The sequence below is a fragment of the Chanodichthys erythropterus genome, chromosome 7 (assembly GCF_024489055.1).
Source record: "Chanodichthys erythropterus isolate Z2021 chromosome 7, ASM2448905v1, whole genome shotgun sequence".
Lineage (NCBI taxonomy): Eukaryota > Metazoa > Chordata > Actinopteri > Cypriniformes > Xenocyprididae > Chanodichthys > Chanodichthys erythropterus.
The window spans coordinates 37,993,003-38,020,928 of NC_090227.1; the positions used below are offsets into that span (position 1 = coordinate 37,993,003).

Consider the following 27,926-nt stretch of genomic DNA (forward strand, 5'->3'; position numbering starts at 1 on the left):
ATGACATTTGCACCATCTCTGTAATTACACTTAGTATTTATAATCAGTCACAAATAATGCAAGACATTTGTATAATTTAATACTATGCCTTGAATTCACATTTCATTTCATTCATTATTACTAATAAAGATATTTAAGTAACACCACAATTTTTATATCTGTTTTTTTCTTTCTTAGCTACACTACGTAGCTAAAAAAAAAAAGTTTGGGGACAGGAAGATTTTTTTGTTGTTGAAAGAAATATTTTTATGTAGTAATGATGCATTAAACTGATCAAAGTTCAAGTAAAGGTTTATTTATAATGTTTAAAATATTTCTATTTTAAATAAATGTTCTTTTGAAGGTCATTTAAAGACTCCTGAATAAAAAAACATAAGGTTTCCACAAAAACATTAACCAGCACAACTGTTTTCAACAATGATAATAAAGAAAGTTTCTTGAGCACCAAATCGGCATATTATAATGATTTCTGAAGGATCATGTGACACTGAAGACTGGACTGCTGAAAGGAATAAATTATTTTACATTCTTCTTTCAAAAACTTTAAAATCTTACTGACCCCAAACTTTTTTAAAAATAGTGTATATCAGTTCTCCAGAATGATTTACATGCACAACAAAATAACTTTGCTTTATCATAGACAAGAAATGCCAAAACAGTTCAGAGCCTCCATATGTATAACTATATGTAGGTCACTGACTTGAGACGTTAGAAATCATTGCTCCATTCTCACTCGGCGTTCCTGTTAGAAGAAGAGGAGGAGTTCTGGGTACAATCTGTCAGACTCTTCCTAGAGGATATGTGGTTGGATAATTTCTTGTTGCTACCCCCAAGAACTACTTTCTGCTGCATAGGAATCTGCTTCATGACCTTCTTCTTCAGCTGACGGGTCTTCTCCGATAACTCCTTGGGCTCTGTTGTCTCAAGAGGCTGCTTTTCAAAGTTGTCATTGGGACTGTGCATGTGGTCTCCTACACTGGACTCCAGCACCAGGGAGCCAATCAGACATTCTTCTGCTCCATCTTTCCCAGCCAGTTGGGAACCTCCTTCTGGCCTGGAAGATCGCCTCGGAATCTGTTATGAAAGACAACAAAGCCATTCTTTAGTTTTCCACATGTGAAGGATCTCAAAGGTAGCAGAGATTATGGAATTTGGCAGTCAAGTACTGTTCATTCATTAAAAACCAGCAAATGTCCTAGAGCCATATAGCTGAAATGAAAAACATCAAATATTCTGTCAGACATTAACATTAAAGAGAGCCAAAGTATATTCTATTGCGGTATATTGTGGAAAAACTGCTTTGTTTTCATTGGCTAGGCCTAAATGTGGTTGGCCTTTCTCTTTCACTTTTTTCAAACACCATTTTTGACTATAACATTGTAAACCTATTATTTGGGCAATAATGATTCTCTAAAATTTCCTGAAAATACCATCATGAAGGAGCAGGTCACACAATGTAATGTCATGTGGACTGATAGCCAGCTGCTAGGGGCAGAGTAACTTTGGTGCCAGACCTATTGGAGTCTTCTCCTTTTGTCTAGCTATTTTATGGGATCCCAAACAGTCCCAGGCCAGGGGTTAATTAGGGAGGGATGTGTCTGTCTGTGGCCAATTACAACACTTTGTCACATTCCCTGATCTCTACTGCCTCCAAAGTCTAAGTGACTGAGCAACAGTGAAGGCTTAAGATCAACCTCATTAAATGGATAGTTCACCCAAAAATGAAAATTCTGTCATTATTTATTCACCCTCAAGTTGTTCCAAACCTGTAGGACTTTCTTTAATCTTTAAACACAAATATGTTTTTATATTTTGAAAATTGTCTTGGCTTTTTGGTTTTGTCCAATGATTTGGACCACGTTCCCTTTTATTTAGTGGACAAAAAAAAAAATCTTTTATGTTGCAGAGAAGAAAGAAAGTCACAAAAGTTTGAAACTACATGAGTAAATGACAGCATTTTCATTTTTCTTTAAACTATCCCATTAAGACTTCAAAAAGCACCTGTCTTGTGTAAAGAGAAATTGGAAAAGATAACAACACAACCAAATATTAACCAAAATAACATGCAAAAACGATACAAATTTGTACACAAGGCAAAAGATTATGGCACAGGGCCTAATTGGCAAGGTTCTGGCACAGAAATTGGAAAAGTAAAAAATGAAATATCGAAATCATCAAACAAAATCGTAGACTACACAAAGGTTTATGGCACAGCACCTAAATGAGTGGTTCTGGCACAAAAATCAGAAAAGAAAGGCCAAAGAAAGTTTTTGTGGAATTTTCCGTAGCCAGGCAGAGAAGAGCACCTTATCTACTGCTAAGAACGTGAAGAAACGAGTGTCCTCGCCTCTTTACTGTTAACACTGAGGTGCTATCAGAGATCTTCCACTCCAGATTTTCCACTCAGTTAAACTCTCCTCTAAGAAACATGCAGACACAAGCATCAACATATCTTACCCTCTCACTTCTACAGATAACCTCATGAACAAAAACAAAGAAACTCTCAGACAAAACAACTCAGATATCTATAGAGGATAAGATCATCTGTGAGACGTGACCCAGTTCTCAGTCTATCACAATCTACACAAATTTTAAAAAAAACATTACGCGTAACAAAGATACCAAGGTAATAACATGTTCCCAAAACTCTCTAAATGTGTTTTAATACAACTCTAAAGCAAAAACAATTGATTTTGCAAGTGAACTACGGAGGTAATGATTAATAAACCTGGACTTATTTATCAGGTTTTAGGTAAGGGATATAGCGAGGACATTATTAATTAGAAAAAAAAAAAAAACCCAAAGACGAAAACTAACAGTCACCAGGTCAGGGTAGGACTACACTAGAACACAGTACATTTTAGACAACAATCTGTCACAGGACAAAGAACAAGGGGAGAATAAATGAGGAGAGGAGAGAAAATGAGGAAGTAAATAAGGGAGAGCAGGAGGGACAAATAAACCAATAATCAGGTAACAAGAGGGGTGGGGTTAAGACAATAGACAGCAGAGCACGTCATATAGAAACAAAAAACAAAAAAAAAAACAAAGCCATGTGCACGAACACTCAACTAGTGCTTCACAACAAGAGACAAAACAGAGCATGAATGTCTGAATCCCGGCACTGAACCAAAACCTATAGAACTATATAGAAGTGTCGGAACCGAACACCACGCTCTGTACATACAATGTATCACACGGACGAAAGAGGGGACGTTCCGAGCGAAATCAGAAATGTAGACATAGGCCGGTAAGAGCTGTGTGTGTAAACCTCACTCCCCTTTAACCTCTTTGTTAGACCTCCAGACCCATGCTTGCATACCTGGGTTCAAGTCCCGGCTTAGAGCAGGCGGTATGAACAGGAGTGGTTATATTGGTGCCATGACCCAGATGGGAGTGAGGTTTAAGGGGTGAGTTTAACGGACGTAGACCGGTAATAGCCTTGTGTGTAAACCTCACTCCCCTGATCTCAAGAGGCGCTTTAGTGACTGATGCTAGAGACTGCATTCTTTAGCCTCCTTGTTAGAGCGCCCGACTCCCATGCCGACAGACCTGGATTTGAGTCCCGCTTAGAGTGGGCGGTTCAAACAGGAGGAGTTATACTAGTGCCATGACTCGGATGGGAGTGAGGTTTAGGGGGTGAATGTAATGGACGTAGACCGGTAATAGCCGTGTGTGTAAACCTCACTCCCCTGATCTCAAGAGGCGCTTTAGTGACTGATGCTAGAGACTGCATTCCTTAGCCTCCTTGTTAGAGCGCCCAACTCCCATGCCGACAGACCTGGATTTGAGTCCCGCTTAGAGTGGGCAGTTCGAACAGGAGGGGTTATACTGGTGCCATGACCCGGATGGGAGTGAGGTTTAGGGGGTGAGTGTAATGGACGTAGACCGGTAATAGCCGTGTGTGTAAACCTCACTCCCCTGATCTCAAGAGGCGCTTTAGTGACTGATGCTAGAGACTGCATTCCTTAGCCTCCTTGTTAGAGCGCCCAACTCCCATGCCGACAGACCTGGATTTGAGTCCCGCTTAGAGTGGGCAGTTCGAACAGGAGGGGTTATACTGGTGCCATGACCCGGATGGGAGTGAGGTTTAGGGGGTGAGTGTAATGGACGTAGACCGGTAATAGCCTTGTGTGTAAACCTCACTCCCCTGATCTCAAGAGGCGCTCTAGTGACTGATGCTAGAGACTGCATTCTTTAGCCTCCTTGTTAGAGTGCCGACTCCCATGCCGACAGACCTGGATTTGAGTCCCGCTTAGAGTGGGCGGTTCAAACAGGAGGAGTTATACTAGTGCCATGACTCGGATGGGAGTGAGGTTTAGGGGGTGAATGTAATGGACGTAGACCGGTAATTGCCGTGTGTGTAAACCTCACTCCCCTGATCTCAAGAGGCGCTCTAGTGACTGATGCTAGAGACTGCATTCCTTAGCCTCCTTGTTAGAGCGCCCAACTCCCATGCCGACAGACCTGGATTTGAGTCCCGCTTAGAGTGGGCGGTTCAAACAGGAGGAGTTATACTAGTGCCATGACTCGGATGGGAGTGAGGTTTAGGGGGTGAATGTAATGGACGTAGACCGGTAATAGCCGTGTGTGTAAACCTCACTCCCCTGATCTCAAGAGGCGCTTTAGTGACTGATGCTAGAGACTGCATTCCTTAGCCTCCTTGTTAGAGCGCCCAACTCCCATGCCGACAGACCTGGATTTGAGTCCCGCTTAGAGTGGGCAGTTCGAACAGGAGGGGTTATACTGGTGCCATGACCCGGATGGGAGTGAGGTTTAGGGGGTGAGTGTAATGGACGTAGACCGGTAATAGCCGTGTGTGTAAACCTCACTCCCCTGATCTCAAGAGGCGCTCTAGTGACTGATTCTAGAGACTGCATTCTTTAGCCTCCTTGTTAAAGCACCCGACTCCCATGCCGACAGACCTGGATTTGAGTCCCGCTTAAATTGGGTGGATCGAACAGGAGGGGTTATACTGGTGCCATGACCTGGATGGGAGTGAGGTTTAGGGGGTGAGTGTAATGGACGTAGCCCAGTAAGAGCTGTGTGAGTAAACCTCACTCCCCTGATCTCAAGAGGCACTCTAGTGACTGATGCTAGAGACTGCATTCTTCAGCCTCCTTGTTAAAGCACCCGACTCCCATGCCGACAGACCTGGATTTGAGTCCCGCTTAAATTGGGTGGATCGAACAGGAGGGGTTATACTGGTGCCATGACCTGGATGGGAGTGAGGTTTAGGGGGTGAGTGTAATGGACGTAGCCCAGTAAGAGCTGTGTGAGTAAACCTCACTCCCCTGATCTCAAGAGGCACTCCAGTGATTGATGCTAGAGACTGCAGCCTTTAAAGTTGTTGACTGTTGACTGTATGCTTGTTAGAGTGCCAGACTCCCATACCGGCAGACCCGGGTTCAAGTTCCTTAGAGTTCAAACAGCAGGGGTTACAAATGAACACTCACAATGCCCAATTTACAGAGACAAGGATGGGAGAACAGCCTTTGAAGTCTCTGGAAGGTCTGGAGCCCAGGCAGATGACCAGGGCGAAGTTGGAGGGATGGACCCGTGAGGCTCTGGCATGTCTGGAGTCCTGGCAGAGGGCCAGGTGTAGCCGGTAAAGCAGGCAACAACGGTGGAGCCAACAGGACAGACAGAGTAGCCTTCAGGATGTGGACAAGAGTCTTGGTGGAGTAGTCTTAGGGCTTAGCAGAAGACTCTGGAAGCTTCGGATCTGAAGTGGCCTCTGGAATGGACTCTGGCTGGAGAGCAGGACGAGAGGAAGCCAGCCAAGAGACGTGTGCTGCCCAGACATGCAGGACAACCACAAGACAAGAGAGCATGGCGAGTGAATGACCACTCAAGCAGAGCGCTCACAACAAGAGACAAAACATGGAGAATAAATGTCCGAACCCCAACACTCAACCGAGACCGAACTAGACAGAAGTGTAGGGTTCCGAACACCACACTCTGCATGTACAATATATCACATGGACAAAAGAGCGCACAATCCGAGCAACAAGACAGCCAAATTAAGAATAAACCAGACCGAAGAGACAGAACCCTGACATTTTGCAGCTGCACTCATTAGCATTTGGTCAGATTGCTTATGCAATTCTTTGTATCACAGACGTCATCTTCCAGCTGCTTTCTGGGTATTGTGATATAATCATCAACACCTCTTTGCCCAGTCCTTTCACTTCACATGTGTGATGTTTGTGCTAACGGTCTTTGGCTAATTACAATATCAGACCATGTTTCCTAGAAGCAACCAGTGGGGTTTGTCCTAATGGTGGACATCTTCCAATGAGACTCGCCTGCTGTTTTTCAAGGAACCCAAGACCAATATGGCAAGAAGAAAAATGGGGAACTTTGAATGATTCATTACGTTTCTCTCTGATCTCATCTGGTATACACATTGCAATATAATTAATCAAGGACAGGGATCAAAAACATCTTTTATTACTCGATGACTACTAGGTCAAAGAATCCACTGCATCTAGGAAAAGGTATTCAGCATGTCACGAGAAAATAAAGCTCTGCAGGTTGGAATCGGTTCAGGTCTTTATGAACCTGTAAATTTGAATGAGTATTACTAAATGTCACATGCACATTTAAAGTCTTTATATACTTTATTTTGCAGTGACACATGGCCAAGTGTCATACTGTGCAATTATTCATATGAATGATAAAGAATGCAAATTTATTGCAATGATTATTTTATGACTGAATTAATTTTAACATTGTGCTCAGTTCCAGTTTGAACTGCATAAGAGCAAGTTACATAAACCAATACTTCAGTACTAAAATAAAATAAAAAAATCAAATAAATTCTGCTTAACCTCAGAGAAGCTTGACACTACAATCAGATTAATTTGATTAATTCTATATTCTCATTCTGGCTTGGATTTATTTTCTAAGGATTTTTGAAAAACGTCTCTTATGCTCACCAAGGCTGCATTTATTTGATTAAAAATACAGTAAAATGGTAATTTTATGAAATATTATTACCTGTTTGCTATTTTAATATATTTTAAAATATAATTTATTCCTGTGATGGCAAAGCTGAATTTTCAGCAGCCATAACCCCAGTATTCATTGTCATGAAATACACTGATTTTGGTCAAGAAACATTTATTATTATTATCAATGTTAAAAACAGTTGTGCTACTTTTAATATTTTAATGAAAGCACAAGCATAAACTAGACAGAGGACAGTTAGACAGTGCCAGGATGTCACTCATACACTCTGATTCCCTGAATAACATCAGTCCACGTTTGACAAGTCACCAAAAGAACATCCAAGAACGCATTGATTCGTCATGATATAAACTATTTGTCTCTGTGTCAGCTGACTTCTCGGATATGCGTGGTTGTCTGGCATTGTCATTACCTACATGTTTTCCACTGACTCTCTTTGTGAATAGAAAAAAAGAAAGAAATAACTGACACATCTGATGAATGGTTAACATTTGATAACTGACAACAAAAGAGATGAGCTTGAAAACATTTTGATTATTAACCAGATTTACCAGAACAAATACCACAGAGAATCTGATTTTAAATTCAATAAGTAAATATGAAAAATCAGTATTAGATTGTCACAGTGTGCCATCAATGGTATTTAAAATATTAAAAACCATTGAGGGTACACTATGACAATCTTATATTGACTTTTTACATAAAGACACTGTCAAGCTCTGTGAGGGTCTGGAATGTGGAATATGTAAACTATAAAATGTTCTATGCTCAAGTGGACCATCTTGCTAAAAAAAAAAAAAAAATGCATAAAGAATTAAGTTAACTGTAAAAAATTCCAGTAATCCAATATCCCTGTACCATTCCTGAGATCTCCAGTGGAACCTAAAAAGGCCACTGGCCGATCTGATTTCCAAACATATTTCTAAACACGGCCCTTATACTTGTTATGTAATGCATCACCTTTTTTAACAACATAATGTGTTGTGTTATTGTTTTTTGCACTTTTATTTTGTTCAGTATCTCATAGTAACTGCAAATGCTCTTAATCAACAAACAATCCAAACTCCATTTTAAACACTACTGATTTAATATAAAGAATTATTAATACAATTAAATAATAAAGTAAATTCATAATAAATAACAACAATAAATACACACTGCAGTTCAAAAGATTGGGATTGGTAAGTTCCTTCTGCTCACCAAGGCTGCATTTATTTGATAAAAAAATCTGTAAAAACAATAATAATCACAATTTAAAATAATTGTTTTCTATTTTAATATATTTTAAAATATAAATTTATTCCTGTGATGGCAAAACTGAATTTTCAGCATCATTACTCCAGTCATCAGTGTCAGATGATCCTTCAGAAATCATTTTAATATAGTGCTGAAGAACCATTACCATTCTGATTATCAATCTTGAAAACAGTAGTGCTGCACAGCATTTTTGAAGAAACTGTGAAACTTTTGATCAATTTAATACATCCTTGCCAAATAAAAGCATGCATTTCTTTTTTAAAAAACTATTTTGAATAGTATTATAAAAAAACTAAAATAAATCAAGTGATTCAATTCAATTACTGTATTTCAGGTTAAAGCATTATTAAAAGATGTTAAATCCAGACAGGAACAGTAGCCCCTCATCTGCCTGCAAAAACAGTCACATCTATAATACAGACGAGCTCCACCTCATCTGTTTTTGATTAAATCCTCATGTGGGCATCTCGTTTTCACACAATTCTTCATAAATGCGTAGAAAACATGTCTGCACACGTGCAGACAGTGACATGGTTGCCCCGTCTTCCCAAAGAAAGTGAAACTTAACCCACTGACAATAAAATACAAATAGGATTAAAATGTATTTCAATTAAATGCATCCATTTGTTTATATTAGAATAAATGGGTGTAATTTTTAAGAAGTTCTCAAGACTCCAGTGACATGAATTAATTTTCACACATGAATTGGCACCATTGAGTCCAAACCTTAAATTCATTGAAAGTCTTCAATGGGATGTGCTGGAGTAGTCTTTACAGAGTGCTTGACTCTTGCATTCACAATACAAGACCTTGACCAAATATAGAAATGGAAAAATGGAAATAAATATCACAGTCTGATAGTATGACTTAAACACAGACACAGACAAGCATAGTGATATGAAACTGTTGAACTGTTAGCTACTCGACTAATCAGATTTGAGAAGTGGAACTAAACTTGAAAATTTCAGCTCTGTGAAGTAAAATAACAAACTTCTTAAATTATGAACCTCTTAAATTAGCATTTTTCTTAAACTGATGTATCCAATACTAAAATGATCTTAAACATTTGTGAAGAAAGGTCACCATTTATTAAAATAATTCAATGTCGCTCTCAGTCTTGACAGAAATACTCCCCTGCTATGCAGAGCTGGGTGTGTGATCACAGCAGGCGTGGGAGATGGGGTTGAGGTGTGTGTTTGTTTGTGTACGTATAGAAGGAGGTCTATTCACATGTGAAGAGTCCACGTGAACTAGATTCCAGATGCATCAAAGCATGTGAGAGGCCAAATCAAATCAAACCTGAGGATGACTGACTCACCAGCCCATAATAAGAAAGGTTGTGCAGTGCTCTCTCCATGACTGTGCCAAGGGAACCCAGGACAATGTTGACTCCATCCTTAGCCAGGTTGAAACTGGTTTGGGGGTTTTTCTCTACATTAGCCACCACAGATTCATAGACTTTAAGTATCTGCTGCCCTAATCCACTGACTAGACTTGGCAGCCCATTACTCTGCAAGAAAAAAAATAGCATCTTAATATGAATGTGCTAGAATGTGGATTAGTTCACCCCAAAATGAAAATTCTATCATTAATTACTCACCCTAATGTCGTTCCATTCATGTAAGACTCATCTTTGGAACACAAATTATGATATTTTTGATAAAATCCAATGGCTCAGTGAGGCCTCCATTGACAGCAAGACAATTAACACTTTCAATACCCAGAAAGTTATATTTAATGATATATAATGATATATATTTAATTCATGTGACTACAGTGGTTCAACCTTAATGTTATGAAGTGATGAGAATACTTTTTGTGCGGCAAAAAAAACTAAATAATGACCTTATTCAACGATATCTAGTGATGGGCGATTTCAAAACACTGCTTCATGAAGCTTCGAAGCTTTACGAATCTTTTGTTTCGAATCAGTGGTTTCAGTAAATGATGCTTTGTTACATCAGAAGTGTTTTGAAACGTTTCGAAATTTCAATGGTTCATGTGACAGTTTGATACACGCTCTGAACCACTGATTCGAAACAAAAGATTCATAAAGCTTCAAAGCTTCATGAAGCAGTGTTTTGAAATCGCCCATCACTAGACTTTTTTTTTTTTTTGCGCAGTTAATTCACTAATTAATGACAGAATTTTAATTTTTGGGTGAACTAACCCTTTAAGCAAACATACAATTTTTCTTATGCTTTTATGGAGATCTGTTTACTACTCTCCTCATGAACTAAAGAGCTAAAGTGAAGCAAAAAAGGTCAATAGTTTAAGTTTATGTAAGTGGTAAATATTTGCAATGATGCTACAGATGCTGAAAAGACCCACTAACCTTGAGCTGCTCATGCCCATTATTGGTCACCTCCTTCTGAGGACTGTGCTGTTGTCCATCTTTCAGAAATGCTGCCACAGAGCTCGGGAGTCCCAGTATTACACCTCCTAAAGTCTTCATTGTCTTCATGGTATATTCAACCTTAAAAAACACAAAATCAATGTTTACACCACAGACAACCTTTTTTTTTATGTTTATTGCTTTTAAATTATTTAGTTTTTGTACAGGCGATAGATGTGCATATAAAAAGTATATACTTTCATTCAAATAAAATGTATACACTACCTACCAAAAGTCTGGAGGGTTTTTTAAGGAAATTAATACATTAATACATTTATTTATACAATTAAATAAATACAGCAAGGATGCATTCAATTAATCAAAAGTAACAGTAATATAACATTTATAATGTCAAAAGATATATTAAGCAGTACAACCATTTTCAAAATTGATAATAATAAATGTTTAAATCAGCATATTAGAATGATTTCTGAAGGATCATGTGACACTGAAGACTGGAGTAATGATGCTGAAAATTCAGCTTTGCCATTACAGGAACAAATTACATTTTAAAATGTAATAAAGGTGCCCTAGAACTTTTTTTAAAAAGGTGTAATATAAGTCTAAGGTGTCCCCTGAATGTGTCTGTGAAGTTTCAGCTCAAAATACCCCATAGATTTTTTTTTATTCTATTTTGGGGCATCATTATAAATGAGCCTATTCAGGGCTACTGGCCCTTTAATTCTTGTGCTCCACGCCCACGGAGCTCACGCTTGCCTTAAACAGTGCATAAACAAAGTTCACACAGCTAATATAACCCTCAAATGGATCTTTACAAATTGTTGGTCATGCATGTGGCATGCATGCGTCGGATTATGTTAGTATTGTATACTGTTATATTGTTTACATTTGATTCTGAATTCAGACTGCAAGTGTTTAAAAATGAAAATAGCGACGGCTCTTGTCTCCGTGAATACAGTAAGAAATGATGGTAACTTTAACCACATTTAACAGTACATTAGCAACATGCTAACGAAACATTTAGAAAGACAGTTTAATAATATCACTAAAAATATCATGATATCATGGATCATGTCAGTTATTATTGCTCCATCTGCCATTTTTCACTATTGTTCGTGCTTGCTTACCTAGTCTATTGATTCAGCTGTGCAGATCCAGACATTACTGGCTGCCCTTGTCTAATGCCTTTCATAATGTTGGGAACATGGGCTGGCATATGCAAATATTGGGGGCGTACACCCCGACTGTTACGTAACAGTCAATGTTATGTTGAGATTCGCCTGTTCTTCGGAGGTCTTTTAAACAAATGAGATTTATATAAGAAGGAGGAAACAATGGAGTTTGAGACTCACTGCATGTCATTTCCATGTACTGAACTCTTGTTATTTGACTACGCCAAGATAAATTAAATTTTTCATTTGAGGGCACCTTTAAAATAAAAACATTTATTTTAAATTGTAATATTATTTCTCAATATTTCTGTTTAAATGCAGGCTTAGTGAGCATCTTAAAAAAAGTTGAAGTGACTTGTACAGCCAATTCATTCTTTAGCTGTATAATTTATTAAAGATTTGTACAGCCAATTTATTATTATTTTTAATTTATTATGCTAAACTGAAGTTAAGCTGAATTAGGGGGAATTTATTTACAGTTTGAAAATCCCTGGCTTGATCAGTCCTTACAGCTGTGTTTATAACTGGCCATTTGACAACATTGCCATGGCGAAATAGGGAGTGAATGCATGTGCTGGGTCATGCGCCGAGTTACTGTGCTCTCTGTTTGAGTCCACTGGCTTGGCAGGGTGTGGATACATAGTAATTTGGTGCACTAAGTGTACTAATTGAGCGAGCCGTATGCACAACTGCGGTTTCCAAAACGAGGGAGACGTACATCACAGATGGCCCTTAATTTGCTGTAGGCTCTGTGAAGAGCTGTAGAGAATTACATAACCAAGCACTTCAAAAAGAAACATGTGCTCAGCACTAAAGCCACATTTTGTACTAGTTGGAAGGACAAACTAACACTTGAATACTGTTTGCTGCTTACCAGGGGACTCACGCCAGGGATCTGTGTGACCAGTTCCTGACCTTGACGTTTGGAGCGCTGAAGCTGTGCAGCTGTCTTCTCAAAGGCACGTCTGCAGACGGTGCCGGCCAGCTCTCTCAGCCTGCTGAAGCTGGGCTTCGGGCCAGAGGCTCCAACATCAGGCGCCTGCCCGGCCATACTCCCATCATCCTCTGGAAAAAAGAAAAAGTGCTCTTACATCTTACAGGACACAATAAGGGGAAGGGAGGTACTTAGACTGCTTTCATGTTCTCTTATCGAGATTCAAACACACACATCTTATTAGTTCACTCTCTGTGACAACAGATGACTGCGAAAAGGATCACAGAGTGGTTAAATTCCTTTATGAAATGTGCTGCTTAATATTTCTGCTTAATATAAAGAAAATTAATACTTTTATTCAGTAAGAATGCATTAAATTGATCAAACGTGTCAGTAAAGACATTTATAATGTTATTATAAAATATATAATATATATTATTATCATATTAAATAATAGCATAATAATAATAATTGTTAATAATTGAGCATCAAATCAGAATGATATTTGGATGATTTCTAAAATATCATTCGACACTGAAGACTGAAGTAATGATGCTGAAAATTGGGCTTTGACATCACAAGAATAAATTACATTATATATATATATAAATATATATTATAGTACTTATTTTAAATTGTAATAATATTTCACAGTTACTATTTTTAATGTATTTTCGATCAAATAAATATAAAAATATATACAATTACTAATTAATTTTTGTTGACTACAATAATGCTATGATTTTTTTATGTTTTTTGTTTTTCATATTTTTTTCCAATATTTTATTTTACACTGTTGCTTTTCCATGAATTGTTTTGTTCAGGCTTCACTGTGACAATATACCCTATTCCTCCAGGCTAGTAAAATGACAAAAACAAAAAGATGACGGAAGTGAAGAAAGCACTAAATCTTCAGATGATCTATGGGTTAAAAAGAGAAATTCCTCAGGAAGCACTTCCTCTATGTGTATAAACAGAACAAACATCACCCAATTTGATAATGACACACATAACCACTAAGCTCAGGGCTACAGAAGCATTCAGGCCTTTTCGCTCAATATCCAACATTAAATGCAATCCAATTCAATTTACAAAGGCAGACAAAACACACACTAAACAGATTCCCTCTGCCGAATGTACCATTAAACATGGTCACAGAAAGACACAAGCATGAATAAAATGTTCTAACTGTATTGGGATAGAAATAACCGGCAGCATGCTGCTTCTTTACGGCCACGTGAAGAAGAAATTACCACAATCGACACACTTTCACACTCATGGATAAACAAAGGATAAACCAAAGTTTCTAAAGAATTAGAGCAGAAAGGTGTCGTCGGGTTCACACTGTATGACTTTGGCCACAATTTGCAGACCAGGCCATCCTAAAAGATTCCTCTGTGCCAAAGTCTTCGTTTGCTAGTTTGACATGTTCGACAGCCGATTAATGACCATTGTGATCAAATTTGACCTCAGAAAAAATTCTGGCAGTGTCAGAAGTTTTGAGGCACAGTCCTGGAGTGTGGCTTCTCCTATGACAACCGTCAAAATAATAAATAAATAAGGAGCACATATGCAGGGTTTTTACAATTATTTTCTACATACCTGCAACAATTATTTTCTACATACCTGCAAACTCAAAAGAGGTTAAAGGTACAATATGTAAGAATTTGGCAGTAAAATATCCAAAAACCACTAGGCCAGTGTTATATATTTTGTTCACTTGGTCGGGCAGCCACTCCTGAGAAGGTTCACCACTGTTCCATGTTTTTGCCATTTGTGGATAATGGCTCTCACTGTGGTTCGCTGGAGTCCCAAAGCTTTAGAAATGGCTTTATAACCTTTTCCAGACTGATAGATCTCAATTACTTTCTTTCTCATTTGTTCTTGAATTTCTTTGGATCTCAACATGATGTGTAGCTTTTGAGGATCTTTTGGTTTACTTCACTTTGTCAGGCAGGTCTTATTTAAGTGATTTCTTGATTGCGAACAGGTGTGGCAGTAATCAGGCCTGGGTGTGGCTAGAGAAACTGAACTCAGGTGTGATAAACCACAGTTAAGTTATGTTTTAACAGGGCCGTGTGGGTTTGGATTTTGTTTTCCCTTCATAATAAAAACCTACATTTAAAAACTATATATTGACACGAGGGCTGGGCATTGACACAATTTTCACAATTGGATTCGGTTTCGATTCAGAAGCTTGCGATTTGATTTTGATTTGATTACCTTCGATTCAATATTGATTAATTTGGGGCCTATAAGGTTAAGTAGGCTACATGGCAAATCTCCTCAAAGAAAAAAAATATCTAATGCTGTAAACAGGAGCAACAGTTGGTACATCATTATATTTTTAACATTTAAAATTAATCGATTTGTAACCTAATTATAAAAACATTATTTGAAAAAGATTTTCCTTCATAAACATTTAAATAGTGGCTGTCATAAAACAGATTTATTCAGACATACATGTTATGTTAAGTACAAATAAGGGATATATTGTAGCCTGTAGTGCAAATATTTAGCAAAATGCTCCTCTATAAGTTCATTTTTGTAGCTGTAGTTTTTAGACACTGAACGTCTTTTCTGAGGTAAATGTGACATTTTTTACAGTCTATTTTATTGACGTATTTCTGCGGTTGAAACACTCGTTGAGCGATTACACGAGACATTTTTAAAGTTTTACTGTATCTTTCAACATACCTTCAGATGTTCATTCATGTTCATTTCATGTTGTAACAAAGCAGAAGAGATGATCGGTTCGTGCGCTCTGCTTGAACTGATGGCGCTGTCACGCGCCACAGAACGTGATGTCTATGATCTCACTCCAGTTTATGGGAAAGTAGCCCATTTTTGATTATTGTGAGGTTTATTGTAACGCTTGCCTTGATTCAACTTCTCGCGTCGACTGCGAAGATATCAACAGCACAATGGGGTTGTAGGTTGCCAGGTTGAGGTCACAAATGGGCGAGGTTTGGGCCATACAAATTACTGGAGTTTCCATGGAGAAATAGCAAAACGGGAGGGGGGAGGGAGATGGGTGAGAAATACGGGAGACTCCAGGGAAAAACGGTAGTGTTGACAGGTATGTGGTCGGTTGCTCTCTGCGTGAACTGAATCGCTACAGCGATCTGTCACTCCACAGAGTGCAAAGAAAGATCGCGACAGCTCAAAAGACATCCATGGTCTCACTCCAGTGTATGGGAAAGTAGTCAGTCAATCCTCGTATTTGATGAATAACAGGTGAGCCGAGCCGAGGGATAGCACAAAATTACATAAATCTCTAAAATTACTACGCGATAGGCTAATGTGTGAAGTGAATGAGTGTAAACTGAGCACAGCGCAAATCAAATAGCTGTGCTATTTGTCTCTCAGAAATCAGAGCTTTGACAAAATTAGTCTTTAATACATCAATAAAATACTAAAAATCATAAACATTTTCTATTATTTGATATGTGTTTAAATGTTTAAACCGTAAACCCTCTTATTAGACATCAAACACTGAGAGTTAAGCACCAGTGACCAATACAAAAAGAACCAAATTTCAAAGCCTGAATATTTCAGTTCTGTCAGACATTGAGGACTGTATAAAAATAACCATTTAAGTACAACAGGAAGAGATACTAAAATATGATGTGATGAAACACCCTATTTAAAACATCCAGTTAACAGATGCCATGAATTTGAAGCCATGAATGCGAATACGTGCCACCGGACACATCTCCATAGAGGAACAGACACACAGTCGACACTTAAAGATGAAATATTACAATAAACAGACAGCAAAGAGGAAACAAGGCTACTATACTTCTTCCAGGCAATGAGTTACTAGACTAGATGAACACTTATTCAGTCCAGAGCTCTATATTAACTGTACCTGTGGCTCTAATACTTGAACCACAACAATACAGTCCACAGTACAGTAAAACATTGTTACTGTGGTTGATAGAAAAAAAATAGAATTGCAAAGACAATGTTTACATTTAACACAATAGAATTGCTAAATGGATGGTTTAACTAGTATGGAAGCATATTTCTGCCACATTAGAAAAAAATCCTTTAAGGAATCATGACATAAAAGTTGTGATTATGGTAAAAACTCAATTATGACATAAAAATGTCAACTTTTTAAGTCATAATCATTATTTTTTTTGTCATCTCATAGTTATGAATTCTCGTATTTTTGACACTTCATAATTATGATTTATCAAAACATGCCTTTTTTCCCCATAAACTAGTTGGTTCAACAATAGAGAGAAAAATAGAGTGAAACATATGTAAAGTTATCTAACAAGCCATGTTTTGGGACTTTACCAAAAACATTGTGTCGACATCTAGTGTTTAGCTTTAAAAGCACATGCACTTGGCTGCATTGACATTATTTGATATGATTTTCTTCCGAGCACAAAAGGAGAAATCGAGGAACGTTCACACAAATGTACTCCCATATTCTGCAGGAATAAAAGGGCTATAATAAGCATAAAATATTATTCAAGTACCTGTTTCAGCTGAAGATACAGGAAAGACATATTCGAACAGGTTCTCCGTCACACTTAGAGCCCTGTTGGCTCTCTGCTCGGCCAGGTAGACAAGCTTGCTGTTAAGGACATACTGTATGCCGTTACTCATAGCATTCTTGCTCTGCTGGTACCCAGTAGATACCTTGCTCAACACAACATTAGAGGTGTGTTTGATTGGACTGGCGATACCATCCTTGGCAGTTTCCAAAGTTGAAGACATCAGCTCCTTGATATTTGCTGTCAGCTGTTGTAGAGGAAGCAAACAAAGTTCCTGCATTTTAAATGTCTGCCCACAGCTAAAAGCAATCCAGTTAAAGGGTTAGTTCACCCAAAAATGAAAATTCTATCATTAATTACTCATCGCTTCATAACATTAAGGTTGAACTAATGAAGTCACATGGACTATTTTAACAATGTCTTTTCTACCTTTCTGGGCCTTGAAAGTGGTCATTTTGTTGCAGTCTATCGGAGGCCAGAAAGCTCACGGATTTCATCAAAAATTTCTTAATTTGTGTTCTGAAAATGAACGAGGGTCTTAAGGGTTTGGAGCAACATGACGTTGAGTAATTAATGACAGAATTTTTGGGTGAACTAACCCTTTAACAACTTTAACCTGTTAACTGTCACCCCACTTTTTTTTTAGACAAGAAAATGCACTATCCAAACTTAAATGGTTGTAATTCAAGAATACTTTGGAGTATAGACATAAGGCTGGTCTTGTTTTAAAGATGAAATTTGGCAGATTATTGTAGAAGTGAAATAACTTATGTAAGTGGAACAGAAAAATATTTTAATATAAATTTTATAATATTTTATATAAAATATATATTTTACAAAACAAGTTTTACTCTAAAGCTGCAAGGGAATCAAAGCCAAAAATCTGAACAAGTTGTGTTCCAAATTTCAGGTTGATATCTCAAAAAATGAGCTTTCAGTAAGATTTTGTTTGGGCGCTGTACCAGACTTTTTCACTAGATGACAACCAAGCTCCATTACTGACCAGGCGCCTCCATTTCCATATGGTTTTAGTGATCTGAACCATATATTTCCATTATTTTCATACAATTTATGAAGTAGACATCCTATATAGAAGTAGTTTGGGAAGTTTGGCAGAAAATTTATATGAATTCAGCCTCTAATAAACATAAAAATAACATGCATGTGGGTTATAGATCGCCGCCACAATCATAAATGTATTTTTTTTTTCTATTAAAAACATTTTCAGACCTTTTTTTCTCAAAAAAATTAAATGGATGTTATCTTTTGAACTCTAGGCATGAAAACAAACATGTTTCAACCAATCTTTAATGATTTTTCATGTTCATTGCTATTTCAAAATAAAGGTCTGAACATGCCTTATGAGTATGAAAATATGCTGGTTGCAAATTGATAAATTACTGCTCCTCTGTAATTTATTTTGAAAATATGTAAACTAAAGATTCTAAGCTTTCAAATAATATATAGTTTGTAAAGATTAGTTTAGGTTTAGTATAGAATATTACTGTTTTAAATATGTAATGGCTGTGGGCCCACCGGTGGGTCCGTGACAGTTAACAGGTTAAAGCAGTATTAAGACAACAGTTTTGGACATTACCTCTGCAGGTGGAGACTGCAAGGCCGGTACCTTCTCCTCCAGGCGGTCCAGTCCTCTGCATGCCATTGAATTGGCTGCTGTAACTATGAGTAAAACATGCAGAGAATTAAAGTTTTATTGCTTAAATGGTTAGTTCACCCAAAAATGAAAATTCTGTCATTAGTTACTCACCCTCACGTGTCCACACCTGTAAGACCTTTGTTCATCTTCAGAACACAAATTAAGATATTGTTCATAAAATCCGCTGGCTCAGTGAGGCCTGCATTGACAGCAAGACAATTAACACTTTCAATGCCCAGAAAGCTACTAAAGACATATTTAAATGTGACTAGAATGCTTTTTGTGCACCAAAAAAAAAAAAAAACTAAATTACGACTTTATGACAATATCTAATGATGGGCGATTTCAAAACACTGCTTCATAAAGCGTCGAAGCTTTATGAATCTTTTGTTTAAAATCAGTGGTTCGGAGCATGTACCAAACTGCCAAAGTCACGCCCCCCAGTGGTGAACCATTGAAATTTCGAAACACTTATGACATAACGAAGCCTCGTTTACTGAAATCACTTGACTTTGATGCTCCAAATCCCTGATTCAAAACAAAAGATTCGTAAAGCTTCATGAAGCAGTGTTTTGAAATCGGCCATTACTAGATATTGTGATAAAGTCATTATTTTGTTTTTTTTTGGCGCACAAAAAAGTATTCTCATCGCTTCATTACATTAAGGTTGAACCACTGTAGTCACATGAACTGTTTTAAATATGTCTTGAGTAGCTTTCTGGGCATTGAAAGTGTAAATTATCTTGCTGTCAATGCAGGCCTCACTGAGCCATCGGATTTTATCACAAATATCTTAATTTGTGTTCTGAAGATGAACGAAAGTCTTACGGGTGTGGAACGACATGAGGGTGAGTAATTAATGCCCAAATTTTCATTTTTGGGTGAACTAACCCAAAAACATTGAAAACATTAAAATATAGGTTATTAACATCAATCATTAATGCAAATATGAACAGGCTCTTTCTAAATGTTTCCCAGCTAATGCTAAGCCTTATTAACTGCAGAAATCATGAGGCTGACCTTCAATTTCTGAATAACTGCTGAACTGATTTGGAACTTAATAAGCTCTTATGCTCACCCAGGCTTCATCAAAAATATAGTAAATATTGTGAAATATTTTTACAATTTCCATTAACTATTTTGTGTTTTAATATATTTAAAAATGTAATTAATTCCTGTAATGACAAAGCTGAATTTTCAGCATCATTTCTTCAGTCTTCAGTGTCACATGATCCTTCAGAAATCATTCTAATAAGCTGATTTGCTGCTTGAGAAACATTTTTTTTTCCAGGATTCTTAATGAATTCATTATTGATCAGTTTAATGCATCCTTGCTAAATAAAATTATTTCTGACTCCAAACTTTTGATCAGTAGTGATTTCATTCATTATATAAAAAAGTCAAATAAATCTGATATAAAAAACAGAATAATGTAATTCAGTTAAAATACTGTATATATAACACAAGTTTTCATAATGCTGCAGTAACATATACTGAATGTGGATTATGCAGCACCAGACTATGAAATATTTAACCATTAGCTCATTACAAAAGGAAATCAGTGGCGAGTGCTAGTAACATGTAATTACATCTCTCAGCAGATTAGTCTTGTGTAATGCTCAAGGGGGTCCTTGAAGGGTTCAAATATTTAACATTATTACCCAATTATTGATTTAATCACAAACCAGAGTCAAGTTTTGCAACGCCAGACTATAACCCTGGCTGCATTGCATTTCTAAACTTGTATTTGAATTCAAGTTATAAATATATTTGTATAAAATTCACAGGAGGAAAAAAAAAAAAAAACAAAGACATTTCCAGGGTTACTAATATTTGGAAACTGCTATTGGCCTGTATTTATTAGTAACCTATTATTCAAATCTGTTACTGTTATCTGTTAATATAAAATAAGATCACTATTAAATGAAATCCAGTGCAATAAACGGGTCACTAAACTTATAGACATTGACCTGAAAGCACAGCATCCACTAGTGGACATGACAGAAGTAATTGATGAGTCATACTGTGTCTAGACAGAGTCTCCCTCACAGGAGCATCAATATCCACTTTTGAAGACCAAAACAGCTCAGGATAGGCTCACCAGGTTAATTATTTTGCAGGGTCTCACTGAAACAGACTTTCAGTGATAAAATATTAGGCTACTCATTTTTTTCTTCCAATATTCTACTGACTGATTTATTGCCAAACTAGAAACTGAACTGCAGTCTCCATTCCTTTGCTTACTGAGCACCCCAAAAACACAAATACATTCTGTAAAAACTGATCATTTTACTTACTTGCTATTTGTTTTATTTGGTATTAGACACATTGCACTGGCTAAATTATATATATATACTAAATTATAACTAAATTTTATATATATATATATATATATATATATATATATATATATATATATATATATATATATATATATATATATATATATATATATAGATACAAACACACACACACACATATATATATTTTTTATTAAACTAAATTGTTACACCTTTTGCGTTCAGGTCTGTTTTGACCTGAAAGTGAACTGTGGCTTAACATTAAATGTGTTTAAAATTTCATGATTTTTTTTTATTTATTTTTTTATCTAGCCTATTGGTTGGATTTGTCTCAACTTCTGTAAAATACATTTATGGTGCGTCCCAATTGGCATACTTATGCACTATTCTATGACGTTTTTAAGTATACTATTTAAGTAGTGCAGGTAGTGTGTTCACACTGAAAATTCCAAAAAGAAAAAGTACACTTTAAATACCCCAATGATGCACTAAATTAATGGAAAAAAACAAAGTGTGGAATGTTGGACACTTCATGCACTCAACTGTCGCAGATTTAATTATGTAGCGGAGGGGGAGGGGGGATCAGACTCTGTTATTAAATGACAAAATAACCATGTACAATTCACGCACTACATGGATGAGTACATAGTGCATAAGTACATAGTGTATAAGTACATAGTGTATAGTGCGTCATTTGGGACGCAACTTTGAATGCCCGAAATAGTTGCCTGAAGGCGTTACAAATATGGCCGCCAAGTGAACAGACTTTACTTGAAAGGGACTTTGATTTGGTCTATGAACTTTTGCTCTACAAACACATTAAGATATTGTTTGTCATTTTATTTTAATTACAGATAAATGTGTGTGTGTGTGTGTGTGTGTGTGTGTGTGTGTGTGTGTGTGTGTGTGTGTGTGTGTGTGTGTGTGTGTGTGTGAGTGTAGGAAAGAGGGTAAGTCCTATCTATTTGAATAGGGGAATCCTGAAATTTCAAAAACTGCTTGGCGAACTCACAATTAAATAACTTTTTTCAAATCAGCATCAAAATCTGACATGAACTGTCCCATAAATGTTGTTTCTTATGCTCAAATAGCATTAAAAAGCTTATTTTTCAGGCTAGATGAGCCTATGCGCATGTGCAGTCCAAAGCGTGAGTCTCAGGTTTCTATGGGAACTGGAACTTATAAAGGCAGCTGCAGTGACGCAATGACTTTATAAATCAGCGATTGGTTCTTTTACTTAGAAGGCGGGACGTATTTCGCCATTTTGCACGTTGCAGTTTCTCCCATTCACAACTAATAGGAGTGAACTGTCTTTCTAAATCTACAGTCATAGTCTTTGACCAAATATTCTAAGTTTGAAAAAGGAAAGAGGGTTTGGAAAAGAAAAAACTCAACATTTCACTTTGCTGCCACCTATTGATGAACCATTGCAGCATGAAAAGGGGATTCATGCTGTTTATCATCATCATTTTTCCATATGAAAACAAAAGTTTATGAAAGTAAAATGAATAATTTTTTTGAAAACATTTCAGAGTAATATTGATGTCGTTTTGTTAGAAACAAATATGTAGGTTTCATAAACTAAGTCTCAATTCTCATATTATACGTAACAATATTCAAATAAAATGTCTCATAAACATCAATAAAAATATATATTTTCTTGCATCACACTTGTTTTAATGACAAATTACTGATTAGATACACTTTGGTTTTAGTTGAAAAATATTAAGTTATGTCTGTTTTATACATGAGTCCAAACACACCCTGGAATGTAAAAGGTGTATAAGTTTTTTAAGCATTAGGAGGGTTAACCCAGTGTAATAGCATAATGACTTTTATTAATAGTACAAAAGATTTGAAGACTTACGCTGGGCCTCCAGTACATGGAGGGCAGGTTGCATACTCCATAAAGCCAAGCTGCCAGCCCTACTCACACCCTTCTCATACAGCCCACACACAGACCTTATGATGGGATGAGACTGTTTCGTACTGACGTACGTCTTCTCAATGGATTCAAGAGCAGCATTGACAGATCGAAGATTGAGGATTCGAAGAAATACATTCTGTAAGGAAAAACGTCATGCTTCTTGTTCACTTGTGCATTACAACAGTATAGTCATGAATATAAACAATAAAGTTTCTTATTTAGCTTTCTGCCGCAGTTTTTAATCCATTCATACTTCTGTGAATTGCTGCTGATAAACAGCACTGACCCTCAAAAATAACACATGTATTCATATAAAAAAGTGAAAGACAATAACCTTAAAAAAGAAAAACTGAGCTATCAGCAGGAGGACACCTGACACATTTTGAAGCATTACCTGATCCTTCAAAACTTCACTGGTGTCCATTTTTTCAGATGCCATCTCCAATAGCCTTCAATGAGCTTGTGAAATACGTGGAGAGAAACTTCAGCTGGTCTAATCCCACATGTACACAAACATCTCGTGACAGAATTATTAGACCATGAGTAGGCGACTGCTGCATTCTAAAGCATGTGCAATTCTAGTAATCTCACAGTGAAGCTCAGTATATAAGACTGTCATCAACAAATCTGATACGAGTCTGAAATGGACTATACACCCACTGGCAACCCTGTCATGATTTCAAAATCTCTCCCTAAATTATGTAAATGTGTTTTTATTTGTAAATTCCAAAGTCTGTATTTACCATGGCAAACTATACTCAGTTTACATGTGCAACGGACTATGAAGAAAAAAAAGAAACGTTTCTTATCAGCCTGGCTGATGGTTCTAGGCATCACCCTGATGAAAAGTGTCTAAAAAATTAGCTTATCTCTCAGCCTGGCCAAACTGGTCTCCAAGCCTTACCTGTGGAAAACTGTTATAAGAGTTAACAAACCAGCCTAGCAAGGATAAGACCTAAGGATGTTTTGTTGTTGATGTTTTCAGCAGGGCAAATGCAGTAGTACTATTTGATAGAGGCTTACAAAAATGGCTGAAATGTGACCACCATAGATCTGCATTTCATGAAAATATTAAGCATGTTAAGCCTAAATTCTAAGACTAACACTAACTACTAATCAGCGTTGTTTTTGCACGTTTTCAGCTTTAGTGTATTCTGTGAAGTAATAACATCTACAACCACTAGATGTCAGTGTTCCACAAGCACCTGTTACTTTCGCTATATAACTTTCGCCACTAGATGTCAGAATTTCTCCAGCTCCAGTTAATACCACGTTCAGCCTGAAAATGAGCCACTGATACTTATTGAAGACTTGTTGATTCTTATTAAACTGGTTGAATGTATTTGCACATGCAATGAATGTTTTCTATACTAGCTTTCTAGCATTTGAGATATGTATAGTTTACATGTCTATAAATTGACTAAAAATATCTGTAAATTGTCTGGACAGAACAAAAATTTGTTATAAAAGTTTTGCAAAACAGATTTACATCGGCATGAGTGATTGATGTCTCAGTGTATTCATAACAGTGTTATTTTAGCATCTCTGATATAGTATCATTGGTATAGTTTTTGCTAATATTTTGAATTAGATTTTATTGTTTTAGTAACTTTGTTTTGTATTTTTTATTCGTTTTTCTAATATTTTTTAAATTATTTTTTAAGCTTATTTATTTTTAGCTATTTTACTAGTATTTCAACAAAAAATCGAAAAGTTGCCTTTGCAACTAGATAAAATAAAATAAGTTCAAATGGGCTATAATAATTCAGAAACCCTTCTTATTAGCGACATTGGTGGCCATTAAGTGAACTGCAACCAGTAACGCTGCCTTCACGTGCTATCGCAAATTTGATCATTTCCACTTATGAAGTCGTGATTATGAGCCCATTGCATTCAAGTTTCAAAACTTGAATGCATGTTCATTCATGTGCAATTTTTACCGTATTTACGATGATTCCGAGAGCACGTGACGTGAAGGCAGCATTATTGCTTGTGCTTATAACTTACAAGAGACTGAACATGATTCAAGGCCAGCCCAAATATACTCACAGCTAAGTTCTTTTTCGTACTTTGTTTAGAAGTAATCAGAATTTGGAAGAAAAATACCTTTACAGAGATATACTGTTAACGAACATCCAGCTGCCGTCTACGCTACTGAGAGCGACGTCTAGATGTATATGCAAATATGTGCCGCTCTTCCGTCTCAGTAAAAAAATAAAAACAAACATGACAGAAGTGAGAAAGCATCTGACCATAGCGATATGAATATGTTTGCATGAGCTCTACAATTCACCGGCATCATGTCGTCAAATTACACTGTTATGATAGTTTAGTAGCCTAAATTTTCAGACTATAAACTATATAGATCTGGTTATGTGAGACTATAGTTTGACACATTAAAGGATTAGCTCACTTTCAAAAAAAAAAAAAATTCCTGATAATTTACTCACCCCCATGTCATCCAAGATGTTTATGTCTTTCTTTCTTAAGCTGAAAAGAAATTAAGGTTTTTGATGAAAACATTCCAGGATTATTCTCCTTATAAATACTTCCAAATGGTTGAAGGTCAAAATTACAGTTTCAGTGCAGCTTCAAAGGGCTTTAAAGGATACCAGATGTGGAATAAGGGTCTTATCTTGTGAAACGATTGGTCATTTTCGGAAAAAAATTTACATGTATATGCTTTATATAAACAAATGATCGCTTTGCACGTGCTTCCGCCCAAATCGCACTTTCATATTCTTCAAAAAGCTTACGCAGTGTGTCCTACGCCTTCCCTATTCTACTTATGGAACGAACGCAGCGGCAGTTCCATTTATTTCCGTAAGTAGAATAGGGAAGGCGTACAGGGGTGGAGAGATAGAGTTGTGGGTAGGGTTAGGGTAGGATTAGGCTGTGGTTGTACCAACGCTCCTCCTCGCTGGACGTTAGCTCCCCCTTGCTAGACAACCCCCTTGCTAGCTAACGTAAGCTCCACCCATTTGCTCTGCAGTGAGCACCTTTTCTCGTGCTCGTATTTACCACTGGGAAGCTCGGGAATAATGCTGCATTCACATGCTATTGGAAATGTGATAATTCCCACTTCTGAAGTCATGATTATGAGCTCATCTTGCATGTGGAAAATTCGTATTTACGATAATTCCGAGAGCACGTGAAGGCAACATAATTTTGACACGCAAATTCCCGCTTTGGGCTTGGGCGAGCCTATGCTGCCTTCATGTGCTATTTCCACATCTAAAGTCATGATTACGAACTAATCGCATTCAAGTTTTGAAATGGGAGGGCATTCTTGTGAAATTTTTACCTAGAAAACTCGTATTTATGATCATTTTGAGAGCAAGTGAAGGCAGCACTAGTCACAGCCTCAGATGCCCACGGACCGTTGGCTGAATGTCTGATGCATATGGCACACTTATCTGGAAACACTTCAGGAGTTTCAAAGTCGTCATCTGGTTGGTTGAATTCTACAGGATGTCCGGGAAATAAATGCCGTGACACCAAACCCCCTCGTAGAAGAAGAACGCCATCATGTTTGCAGCTGTGACAACAAGCGTTTACCAGGATCAAATAAACGCTGGATTTTCAAAAGTGTGTGAAGTTTGCGGCTCCATTGTTGCAGTAAACTTGCACAACGTTCTTGAATGAATAATTTATTAGATGCAAGCTGGTCTGTTATTGTAGGGACATCGACTTTCATTTTCAGGCCCCTGAACCTGGTGCGGAACAAAACAAACTGTGATTGTTTGCGTTACATGTCAGTCAAACGTCTTCTTGGGCGTTCCTTGGCCAATGAAAGCTGCGATAGAGTCCAGACCTTCTGCCGTCACTTTGAAGGTCTGGTTACGCAAGACTACGGCGAGCCATAAACTTTAGAGGGGAGAACAATTGCTGCTGTAACTGGTATTCTTTATTAGTTTTTTTTCTCCACAACATCTACATCGCCTTGTCTTGTCATTAATGTAATGCATATTTACATACATGAATAATCGTTTGAAGCATATTGAATGTACTATACACAATAAAAAATAGTCTGCATTTGACAAAAATTCCAGAATCTAGATAAGCATTGTGAATGCTTATTTGGTTGTCAATGAATGAGATGCTAAATATCAAGATTTTCCCAATAAATAGGCAAGAATAATCATGGTGTCCTCCATGATTCATGTTCTTTCCAACAACAAAGCACTTGAATGCGACAAGCTCATATGCACAACTTGGGAAGTAGGAATTTTCCACTAGCAAGTGAAAGCAGCAATAGAACACAAGGCTCTTGGGAGCATGCGTAAACGTCACATCCTTTTGATTCTCCAGACAAAAACATCCCGAATCCTTGACTTAAAAATCAATCTCAGGCAAACCAAGAAGTGGAGGAAGGTCTTGTTTTTGAATTTCCATTACAAGCTGTTCACACATTGGCAATAAAAAAAGCAATTAATACATGACAATTCTTATAGCTGTTACAGATCCCTTGTTCCCCTGGACTCCATTTCCCAAGATCCTCCTGTTCTCCACACCTGCACTCACTTCCCTCGTCATCTCCCTATCTTCACGGATCACCTGCACCTGGACTCTCTCATTAACACACCCTTTATATTGCACTCACTCCATTCACTCCTTGTTGGTTCTCTGTTGTGTTTGTGTATGTTGGTGTTCCCTGCCTTTGGATTATTAAAGCATATCTTGTATTATTGTGGAAATCCGTATCTGCCTCATCCTTCTACCAGCTACCGTAACAGAAGAACCGACCTTAAAACGATTTCCACAACATGGAGGGATTCTCGGTCTCCCAGGCTCCAACTTCTCCCATGCCTCACACTACAACCCTGTCAGCTGGCGAGCG

At 37.2% G+C, this 27,926-nt stretch overlaps 1 protein-coding gene across 4 annotated transcripts; it reads right to left on the reverse strand.

The window, feature by feature from the left end:
• Positions 1-29: 29 nt before the first annotated feature.
• plin1 (perilipin 1) lies at positions 30-23,648 on the reverse strand. 4 transcript variants are annotated; one of them, XM_067390466.1, is made up of 9 exons: positions 23,481-23,648; positions 23,027-23,222; positions 18,800-18,882; positions 17,185-17,449; positions 12,632-12,822; positions 10,565-10,705; positions 9,548-9,739; positions 8,956-9,038; positions 989-1,074 (listed from the first exon to the last, which is right to left on the reverse strand). In XM_067390466.1, the coding sequence occupies exons 1-8, from the start codon at positions 23,523-23,525 to the stop codon at positions 8,976-8,978; spliced, it is 1,176 nt and encodes a 391-aa protein (XP_067246567.1). In that variant the 5' UTR covers positions 23,526-23,648; the 3' UTR covers positions 989-1,074; positions 8,956-8,975. The 4 variants fall into 4 exon arrangements, with proteins under 4 accessions (XP_067246563.1, XP_067246567.1, XP_067246566.1 ...); XM_067390465.1 differs by lacking the exon at positions 989-1,074 and adding an exon at positions 7,102-8,800; XM_067390462.1 differs by lacking the exon at positions 8,956-9,038 and having other exon boundaries at positions 30-1,074.
• Between the last annotated feature and the right edge of the window lie 4,278 nt (positions 23,649-27,926).

What these genes read in the sequence shown, in the direction of transcription:
- plin1 (XM_067390462.1), bottom strand. Translation starts at nt 23,525, where the DNA reads ATGGCATCTGAAAAAATGGACACCAGTGAAGTTTTGAAGGATCAG. An exon ending in TGTATCTTCAGCTGAAACAG is followed by an intron (nt 12,823 to 17,184) that starts GTACTTGAATAA and finishes TCTTTTTTCCAG; the next exon opens with AGGATGATGGGAGTATGGCC. An exon ending in ACCTTTCTTATTATGGGCTG is followed by an intron (nt 1,075 to 9,547) that starts GTGAGTCAGTCA and finishes CTTTCATAACAG; the next exon opens with ATTCCGAGGCGATCTTCCAG.